The sequence below is a fragment of the Brassica oleracea genome, chromosome C3, assembly GCF_000695525.1.
Source record: "Brassica oleracea var. oleracea cultivar TO1000 chromosome C3, BOL, whole genome shotgun sequence".
NCBI lineage: Eukaryota > Viridiplantae > Streptophyta > Magnoliopsida > Brassicales > Brassicaceae > Brassica > Brassica oleracea.
The window spans coordinates 25,306,533-25,316,823 of record NC_027750.1 but is presented as its reverse complement, the minus strand read 5'-3'; the positions used below and the strand labels follow the sequence as shown (position 1 = coordinate 25,316,823).

The following is a 10,291-nucleotide window of genomic DNA, read 5'->3' as shown; positions in this document are numbered from 1 at the left end:
TATTTCTGCTGAGATTAGACTATATATACATGGTATTTTGGATCAAGCAAAATTTAACTAATTTTTAATCCGTATCAAACTTTTGTAAAAGTTGACTAAGTTTTCGAATTTATTAATTATTTAATATGATAGCTTTATTCGAGCTAATTTTCAAAATATCGAACCATATAAAAAATGTTTATATAAGTCAAACAAAAAAACCTTTTTATACCCTGTTTGGACTTTTCTTGACATTAGGGTTAATAACAAATTACATAAAATATAAAAATAAGCGATGTACAATATGCCTTGGCCGGTCGTCTAGACACTTTAGCCGGCGTTTGGGGAACCTCCTTTGTTAGAGTCTGAGCCTTGGCCGGCACGCTTCGTCACACTTCGTCACACTTCTTGTCTTGTGAATATGAATCATTTCTCTTATTTCATCTTATACAAAAATCAATGTACAAAACATATAGCTTAGTAAATACCTTATTTCACTTCAGGCTATTATTATGTTTTGTAGTTTTTATCATCAACCTAAAACCTCTAGATCCTTCTAATGAACTCATGGGGTTTAAATTTGTATATATATTTCTTAATTATTGGCTCTACGAAATGTTGATAACAAAAAGCAAATCGAATGGTAAATATTTGATAGAACTCACTCATTTTGTGAAATTTATATGGCTGAGCTGAGATCGTCTCAAGTGAAAACAGCAAAGATAGAACCAAAAGTGAAGCAATAAACCACAACTTGACCTTTTTTTTTTTTGATAAATATGCGAATTTCATTAAAATGAAGCTAATTTGTACAAACAAAGAGTTATGCGGTCAAGCCTAATGATGCCAAAAAAAGATAGAAACACCAACAGACTTTAAAGTTAGGATTTAACATCGCTAACTAACAATCAAGAATGCTTTAGCCAAACTTGCATTAGTCCTCTGAATTTCCTTCGCTCTTTCCTTGCAAGGATTGAGTTCCGGATTAGCCTGTCAAGGTCTTTGAAGATCCTTTGAGGCGTAGAGGAAGCTGCGTTATGAAGACGGTTATTACGCTCTGTCCAAAGCTGGTATGTAGTTGCATGTGCAGCAAGTCGACGGAGCGTTGTGGGGCAAGTAGAATCCGATGAACTAAGCCAGTCACCAAAGGTTGTCCAGGTATGGAACAGAGTAGGCCGGTAGCCTAGAAGTTTGGTTACGAGGTGCCACACTTGTTCACTGAAACTACATCTGAGAAATAAATGATCCCTTGTCTCAACACATCCACCACAAAGAAGGCAAGATGCATCAATACCTGGGTCCCAAGTAGCAAGTCTTGCACGAGTAGGCAACCTGTCCTGCTGAGTAACCCACATATGAAAGGCGTGTCGTGGAGTGTGACCCTTGAACCAGACTAGAGAAGCCCAAACAGCTTGTTCTCCTCTATGCCTTATAGCTTCCCATGTAAGACTGGTTGGAAACTTTGCTAAGTTGAGATCATTAACACACCATTTATAAATATCAGGAGCAAGGGATTAGGCCGGAAGAGGTAACGTGCAGAGTAAGATCTGAAGTTGCTCTGCTTTGGGCGATCTAGCAGGCCGTAGAAGCCAGCCTTCATTTGGACAACTTTCTCTAATCTTGGCATGAAGAGGGACACCAATATGCTGAGGACCATTATAACCAAAGAACTTGATCAATGGACCTAAGGGCAACCAGTTATCGAACCAAAAACTGGCCGAAGTTCCATTTCCCACTTCACATCTTATGAACCGTTCAGCTAAAGGTCTAAGGTGAAGGATGGATTTCCAAATCCAAGATCGCTGTTTTTCCTCATCAATACTCCAAATACTCTCGCCTTTTATCCTATTTCGTTTTGTCCAAGAAGCCCACAAGGATTCATCTTCGCAGTGGAGCAGCCATAGCAGTTTGAGAGAAAGAGTTTGGTTCCATGTAGTAAGGTCTCTCAAACCTAAGCCCCCCTCAGACTGAGATAATCATACTGATTTCCAAGAGATTTTAGCCTTAGACCTACCAGTAATGTTACCATTCCAAAGGAACCTTGAGCAAAGGGATTCAATTTCCTTTATGCAACCTTTAGGTAGGATGAAGCTTGAAAACCAGAAATTCAGAGTTCCAGTGATGACAGGGGAGAGAAGCTGCCTTCTTCCAGCATATGAGAGGGCTCTACTTGACCAGGAAGAAAAATGCCTCTTAAGTTGGTCCACTAGCGGTCTGTAATCGCAGATCTGGAGCTTGCGGTGCATTAATGGGAGGCCTAGGTATCGAACAGGAAGGGAGCCAAAAGAGAAGCCAAGGCTAGATAATTCTGAGGCTTCTAACGGGCTCATTCCTGCTACGTAGAGATCAGTTTTTTGACGATTCACCGAGAGGCCTGACCAAGCAGAGAAACTGTCTAGCGTTTCCGCAATCCGTTCGAGAGAGCTATGCTGACCATCAAAGAAAACCATAATATCATCGGCAAAGGCAAGGTGCGTCACAGACGAATCAATAGCAAGCGGATGATACCCAATGTGCATGTTTACATAGTCCCTGTTGAGGAGATGTGCTAGGACTTCCATGGCAAGAACAAACAAATATGGGGACAGTGGATCGCCTTGGCGAAGGCTGCGTGTACCCCTAAAGTAACCTCCAAGCTCACCATTGACCGCCACTGAGAAGCGTGTCGTTGTGATGCATTGAGAGATCAGTTGAACGAAGAAGTCTGGGAACTGTAAGGCTCGTAATATAAGCAGAATAAAACTCCAATCAAGAGAATCAAATGCCTTCTTTAGATCAACCTTAAGCATAGATCGCTTAGAGATATTCTTCCAGTTGTAGCCTTGGATTAACTCTGTTGCCAAGAGGACGTTTTCTACCAGCAGTCTTCCCGGAATGAACGCAGATTGCGTGTTGGAGATTACTGATGGCAGTACCTGTTTCAACCTATTAGCGAGAATCTTTGAGATTACTTTGTACGTTGTGTTGCAGCACGATATAGGCCGAAAATCAGAGATTAAGGTAGAGTTTTGCTTCTTTGGGATGAGGGATAAGATCGTTGAATTCCATTGTTGAAGCAGCCTACCCGAAGAGAAAAACTCTTGTACTGCCATAATCTCCTCCAACAGTTTTCCAATGAGAGGTGAAAAACTCTGCTGGATAACCGTCTGGACAAGGCGCCTTGTTCTTTGGCAGGGAAAAGAAAACTGCTTGAATATCCAGGGGAGAAACAGGGGCTAAAAGAGCTTCAGACACAGCAGGAAGGCATCTATAATCAAGAAGCTGGGAAATATCATCCATGGTGGATGTTGTTGGGGGTGAATATCTGCCAAGCAAATTCTCGTAATACTCCAGAACATGATTCATTATCCCTTCCTTGGTGTCAATGATATGACCGAGATCATCCTTGAGGAACAAAATCTGATTGATAGAATTCCTTGCTCTTACGTAACGGTGATAAAAAGGGGTGTTAGAGTCGCCCTTTTCCAACCAAGTTACATGTGATCTCTGATGGTAGAAAGACTCTTCAGCCTTGGCAAGCAGGGACCATTTTTCATAAGCTTTCCTTTCATCCAAACCGGCTTGAGGTGTAGGAGAAGAGAGTAGAACACGCTGGCAGTGAGCAAGATCATCAAAAGCTTCAGAAGCTCTTTTTTCTATCCCTGAGTAATTTTCTTTACTGAAAGTTCTGATGATGCTCTTCATTTCTTTTAGTTTCTTAGAAACCCTTAGCATAAATGTCCCTTCAAACGGTAAGGAGTTCCAGCACTCAGAGATGATTGCCTGAAACTCTGGATTGTCATTTAGCATGGTGTAGAACTTAAACGGATGCTTGACTTTGGGCTTGGAGGCATCAAGGAAGATACAACATGGACTGTGATCTGAGATACCCGGGTCTCCAAACACACCAAGAGAATCAGGAAAGGTAGAAAGCCATACGTCATTGACCAGGATTCGATCAAGCTTTTTAGAAATGACCGTGAGACCTTGATTGTTAGACCAGGTGAACGAGTTTCCACAAAAAGGAAGGTCGGACAGAGCAGCTGAGATAGTGCAATTAAGAAAATCCCTCATACCACGAGTTGAATAAGCAGCAGAGGCAGAAGAGTTCTCAGATGAATCCAGAATCTGATTGAAGTCGCCTACCACTGCCCAAGGAGAAGAGGCAATAGGCGCTTGGGCAGATAGGTACGAGAGCTCAGACCATAATTTCCTACGCATTTTCCTACTGTTGGAGCCATAGACCAGAGTGACAGCAAGCTCTAGAGCAACAAAGGGAAGCCTTACTGAGCAAAAAATACTTTGGAGCGACTTGTGCAACACCGAGACAGTAACCGAAGGGTGCCACAGAAGCCAAATCTTTCCTAAATCTGAGAATTCGTAATTACATTCATAACGCCATCCTGGGAAAACTCTGTTTATGATAGACACTGCCTTGATACTACTGACATGTGTCTCCAACAGGCCCCCGAAAATTGGCTTATTTTTCCGCAACCATTTCCGAAAGCCGCTACGCTTTGTTTTACTATTGAAACCCCTTATGTTCCAACAAAAAATATCCATAAAGGGGTTAAGAATCAGAGGTTTAAAGGGCCTCTGCCCCTAGCATTACGCTTCGCTTGCTTCTTTGACCTTTGCGATATAACACGGATGTACTGATCATCCTCATCATCTAGATTGTCTTCGTCGATAGATAACCCTTCTGAGTCAGGATCAGGATCCTCATCTTCAGAGGTACCTTTAGAAGAGGCAATAGGTGACTCATAATTCTCAGGTCGAAGATCAACAAAGAGCTTTCCTAAAGAGACATCATGCTGCTTAAAGTTGGCTATTTGGCGTGATGACCCGATTGGAGGAGGAGTAATGAGAGAGAGATCGACTTGGTCTGAACGCTCCCAGCGTTTCGAGGCAGGAGGCTTTCCTTTTGAGAGGATTGGAACAGATCTCTTCTTATTCTGTATACACGGACCAGAAGATCCAACGATAGGGTATTGGCTGGGAATTGGAGCTTTACCATTATCCTTGCTTGAATTTGTTCTGGTACAAGCAACAGTGGAGTGCTTTACAGATCTGCAAATCAAGCAACGAGGAGGAGCAGCTGGACATTTAGAGATGGTGTGCCCAACTTTGGAGCAGTGAGAGCACAGGGAAGGAAGCCAAGGACACGAGACCCCTATTCTCACCACTTCTCCGCACTCGAATTGAGCATTTACTGCCTCCGGTAGCGGCTTCCGCGGATCAATCACAGTATACACCTTGGCCACTTCTATGTTAGTGAGGTTCTTTGTAGCCGGGTGAAGGTACAGGGGATGACCCACGAGGCCTGCTATCTCCTTTAGGGCATCCTTGTTGAAGAATTGCAGAGGTACTCCATGGAAGTCAAGCCAGACCGGAACGGTTGATAAAGCTGGTTTCTCTGGAGTGACACCAGGAGCCCACTTTGCAACAAACATTGTTTGGCCGTCGACTTGCCATAGGCACTGTTTGAGTATCCTGTGCCTAGCATGCGGGCAAGGAACTCGAAAGAGAAAGGCATTTTCATCCATTTTGGATACTGAGATATCACGGCGTTGTTTACTCCACATACCGTTGACGATGGCATGAACTGCACCTCTCGCAGGTGCCTCCTCGTAGAACTGCCCAATGATGAAACTGTCCCAAGCCTTGCGGTTACGCTCGATTACTGAGTTTGGTATTTTAACGCAAGCCTCGCCTGAGTCAAGCGTAAAAGGAGTACCCTCTGGATCCATCCTTCCGGAGTTGGGGCTTACTTTTTCTTTCCACAGAGTCGCTTGAGTTTTCACTCCTGACTGAGATGGGGCTGTTTGTTGAGTCGGTGTGGCTGATGGAATCTCAACATCCGACTGAACAGGTGGGTGAAGGTGCTCTCCAGTAATGTAGTTAGTGGAGGTAGCCTCAAGATCTTGATTTTCAGGTACAATTTCAACTGTAGCTGAAGCTTGCGAGTTAGGGATTTCGGCTGAATTGACGATTGGTGCCGGAGAGCCCTGAATCTGTGGCGAAGGTGAGCTAGCTGGGTTAGGGGAAGAACTAGGTTGCTGAGCTTCTTCAGTTGGGGGGGGGTTGAGGCATCGTCATCTACGGTTGAATTGAGATGTGTAGATGGCGAGACCGGAGCTGCTGACGAACCGGAGCGAGTGGCAGAGCCAGTGGGGCTGCTACCCGGGTAGCGATTCTTCTTCGGCTTCCTCTTCCTTGTCATGGTCGGCGGTGGGGACCGACGTCGAGCCCGACGCCGGTGGAGGGCGAACGATAGAGATCGCGTATCGTCTTTTGGGGAGATAACTTTTTGGGCGCGTGCGGCGCGTGGTAAATAAAGTTCTATCTCTTCCCCACAACTTAACCTTCATTTTTGTGTTTCTATTGTTTTGTTGATTTTTCGGTTGTGTGGTATGAATGTTATATAGAAAAGCTTCATACATATGTGTAGATGACTAGAAGTTTCAGTATGTTATTATATGAAAAAGCTTCCAGTAAATATTTTATCAATTCTCCTAGTTCAAAATGTTGACGACGCGAAGGTTCATCAATAAAATAGTTCCATTCTAAAAGCATAGATAGTACCTTGAAACTACCATTTTTTCTTTTATTTCTTCATAATATATATGGTATTCTTCTTATATAATTTATCGATGGAAACACATTTGTAGGATTGAGCGAAAACACGTATATAAGTCAGACGTATATAAGATTTATAATTTTAGGTCAAATACTTAATGTGCACTAATGCACCCATCTGATCTTTACTGCTAAATTACTGCAAACTTACCCGGACGAGATAGCTCAACTGGTAACACCTCAGACTCTGGTCTGAGAGGTCACGAGTTCGAGTCTCGGGCGGGAAGGAGTGTCCAGGACTGTAATGGTACAGACGCAGGCTGGCTCCGGACCTAAGAGAGGATTAGGGCCGAAGGCCCGAACCCCGCCTGGTTAACAAAAAAAAAAAAAAAATTACTGCGAACACATTAGCAAAAAGAAGGACTAAAAGGGAGCGAGGAGCTGTATGTTTAAATATGGGCCATTTAGGAAATCTACGAAAGCCCACTCTGACCCAGAACGCCTGACCGGTTATCTCAATTGAACCAAAACCGGATATTTTTTGTTTTTTATAATGAAACGACGTCGTAACACGCTTCTTCTCCCTAAGTCGTCCAGATTTGAGGATCGGAGGGAGGAGGATATGAATCTGTCCTTTAGTTGGATTTGAAAACTTGATTGATCCATCAATCTCCGAGTACCGATCTCGATTCCACAGGTTCATTACTCATCTTTGAAATTCGCAGATTGTTTCGTTGAATAGTTCGATCGCGAATCACGATTGATTTCGTTTCTGTTGATTTCTCAGGTAAAGATTTGTTTCGTTGACGAAGATGATGAAGATGAGAATTGGCGTGCTGGCGCTCTTGGTGGCTCTCTCTGTGGTTGAATTTGGATTGGCTTCTCCTAACACCGTTCCTGCTTTCCTCTGGTCTCCGCATCTCCAGTTACGCCTCTCTATACTTCTCATTGTCGTTATGCAAACCCATCGCGATGAATCTTACAAATGTCTCTGCTTTCTGATGTGATCGGAGATAACTTCGATGCCCATTTGATAAAGTCTGAGACTTGTGAACTTTTTTTTATTTTTGTCTGATCTGTGTTGGAACTAACTCTGCTTGCTCCTTCGTCAACAACCCATTGCGACGAATCTTACAAATGTCTCTGCTTTTGGATGAGTTTGGAGATTATTTCGATTCCCATTTGATAAAGTCTGAGACTTGTGGACTGTTTTTGTGTGATCTGTGTTCGAGTTGTGGCGAAGATTACTGGTTTTGATTGGTTTGGTTTGGCTCTTGAAATCAGGGCTGGTAATGGTGAGTTGGATGAGGCCGTGAATTATCAGGTCATGTCTGCTAAGGATCTAGTAGGTTCTGTGTTCACTCATGGAGGATGGTCAAACTTTCTGGTATGGTGTTCTTCTTATGGTTTCGGTTTGATGTCATTTGGTTTTCTGATTTTATTGCTATCTCGTTTGTTTAGTGCTCGGAGAAGAAAGTTGAGCAGCCTGTTGATGTTGCACTTGTGTTCATTGGCAGAGAGGTAAAGATATCTTCATCTATGAGTCAATGATGTAGGAGCTTCGTTTCTTGCAATATTATAAATGGCCATTTGGATATTTCTTTTCTTGTTTTGGTATTGTGAAGAAATGAATCCTTTCTCTTATGCATCTTGTTTGCTATGCTATGAGTTCTAATATTCGCATCCTCGTTCTCCTGCAGTTATTGTCTTCTGATGTGTCTTCGAAATGGAACTCGGACCCTTCCCTTGTTAACACATTGAATGTAAGTGCAAGTTTCTCCTTTCTTCAAAACATATCTGACAATGTTGTTTTGTTTTAACCTCTGCAATCATTTGAACATCCAAATCTTTGTTTCAACAGAATCTATTTACAGCGTCGAACTTCTCATTGGCATTCCCATACATTGCTGCGCCAGAGGAAGAAAGGATGGAGAGTTTGTTGCTTTCAGGGCTTAAACAAGCTTGCCCTCACAATGTAGGAGTTAGCAATATTGTCTTCTCAGATTCTTGCCTTGTTGAGGATGGAACAATTCAAAAACTATCAGACTTGCAGTCTTTCAAAGTAATGTCCATTGCTCTTTATTTTTTTTCGTTTTCACTAGTTGCCTACTCAACAGTATAAACCCTATCGTTCAGTCCTAATATACTCTTAAAATAATTGACAGGATCATTTGCTTGCTAGAAGAGAAACAAGGAAAGAAGGAGAAACCGACTTGGTTGTGCTCTGTTCTGAGGGTTCTCAATCACATTCAGAGCGTACGTGGAAAGATCAGTATATCAAAAGAATGTTATAATTCGAGAACATTGACGTTAAACAATTTGTATACCTATTCTGCAGGTGAAAGCATCTCCGAACTTGTTAGTTCAGTAGAACAATCTGGCAGCAAATATACAGCCCTTTATGTTTCTGATCCGTACTGGTACACATCTTACAAAACCCTCCAAAGGTTTCTAGCTGAAAGTGCGACCGGAAACAGCAGCTCTGTTGGTGTTTCCACAACCTGTGATGAACTTTGCAAATTCAAGTCATCACTTTTGGAAGGCATACTAGTGGTGAGAAAGTTACTCTTTGTTACGCTTCTGGTTTCTATTTTCATTTGTTAGCAACTCATATCGGACTTACTTTGATTAATGTATAGCAAATATGATTCCATCTGTATTAGGTGATTAAAAGTCTCTTGTTTATGTCTATGCCTCGTTCTGATTTTTTTTTTTTTTTGCAGGGAATCGTTTTCCTTCTCATCTTGATCAGTGGACTTTGTTGTATGGCGGGTATTGATACACCAACTAGATTCGAGACTCCTCAAGATTCTTGAGCAGTTGACCCCTTAAAGAGTCATCCCCACCTTTTGCTTTGCTTTGCTTTTTTGCTTGCGACGGATCTTTTCTTCTGCATAGTGCGTACGTACGTTGAAAAGGTATTTCAATGTCGATGGTTACATTACTATATGCCATATAAAGTCCCCTTGTAACATTTATTCATCTTGTATGTGAGTCTTTCCTAAATACTATAACTTAATAATGGAGAACAAGTCAAAACCAGAGAGATCTTTGCTATTTCTTTTATACTGCAATACTACATTCTTTTATATATATACGTTGTCATTTCTTTTATGTGTCTTAATTTATCTTTAATAGCGAATATATCGTTTGTATATGTGATTTTGTACATATTTCTCATATCCAATGTATTTTATCCAATGTATTTTGTTAATTTTTTCTCTATAATAAAAATGGAGTTTACTCGGATGTATTGTACTCTTTAGAATAAGAAGATATAGAATACTATTTTTTCTTTTTTAAAAAATAACAATTTCTATTTTTTTTTAAGTGACAATAGATTAGAGTGGAATTATTTTTTCTTTTTGATCAAAAAATGGAATTATTATTTTTTTTTTGGGCGAAAAATGGAATTACTTTTAAATGCTATTATAGAGGGAAAAAATAGCAATACGGAAATGCTCTTAGTCGTATCACATGACATGTTTACTATCTTGTGTTTTGTTTTGGCGGTTAAGAGAAAGTAAATGAGAAGAAATGGTTCAATAGAAATTGCATAGAAATTAGAAATTGCATAGAAATTTTTTTGAATAGCTAATAAAATATTATTGAGTATATTATTTTATATCAAGTAAAATATATTGAAACCCTTCCTTTTGTGCTAAAGACAGCTTAAATGGGATGATATAATTATTAATGAACAAGATATTTGAAATGTGAAATGCATTTTTTAAGTTTCTTTTTTGTAAAAAAG

At 41.0% G+C, this 10,291-nt stretch overlaps 2 protein-coding genes across 2 annotated transcripts; one reads left to right on the top strand and one right to left on the bottom strand.

Annotated features, from left to right (window-relative positions):
* Positions 1-887: 887 nt before the first annotated feature.
* Positions 888-1,636, bottom strand: LOC106330223. Its single transcript, XM_013768732.1, has 2 exons — positions 1,513-1,636; positions 888-1,444 (listed from the first exon to the last, which is right to left on the bottom strand). Exons 1-2 carry the CDS (start codon positions 1,634-1,636, stop codon positions 888-890), a joined length of 681 nt encoding a protein of 226 aa, XP_013624186.1.
* A 5,472-nt stretch (positions 1,637-7,108) lies between these two features.
* Positions 7,109-9,645, top strand: LOC106335420. Its single transcript, XM_013773943.1, has 9 exons — positions 7,109-7,234; positions 7,325-7,462; positions 7,822-7,924; positions 7,999-8,058; positions 8,238-8,300; positions 8,399-8,599; positions 8,703-8,793; positions 8,876-9,090; positions 9,261-9,645. The coding sequence occupies exons 2-9, from the start codon at positions 7,350-7,352 to the stop codon at positions 9,351-9,353; spliced, it is 939 nt and encodes a 312-aa protein (XP_013629397.1). The 5' UTR covers positions 7,109-7,234; positions 7,325-7,349; the 3' UTR covers positions 9,354-9,645.
* The last annotated feature ends 646 nt before the right edge of the window (positions 9,646-10,291 follow it).

Excerpts from the sequence above, each read along its gene's own strand:
- LOC106335420 (XM_013773943.1), top strand. The coding sequence starts at position 7,350 with ATGATGAAGATGAGAATTGGCGTGCTGGCGCTCTTGGTGGCTCTCTCT. Across the intron at positions 7,925-7,998 it reads GAGGATGGTCAAACTTTCTG|TGCTCGGAGAAGAAAGTTGA; the intron begins GTATGGTGTTCT and ends TCGTTTGTTTAG. Across the intron at positions 8,794-8,875 it reads TTCTCAATCACATTCAGAGC|GTGAAAGCATCTCCGAACTT; the intron begins GTACGTGGAAAG and ends CCTATTCTGCAG.
- LOC106330223 (XM_013768732.1), bottom strand. The coding sequence starts at position 1,636 with ATGGTCCTCAGCATATTGGTGTCCCTCTTCATGCCAAGATTAGAGAAA. Across the intron at positions 1,445-1,512 it reads CTTCAGATCTTACTCTGCAC|CAAAGTTTCCAACCAGTCTT; the intron begins GTTACCTCTTCC and ends ATCTCAACTTAG.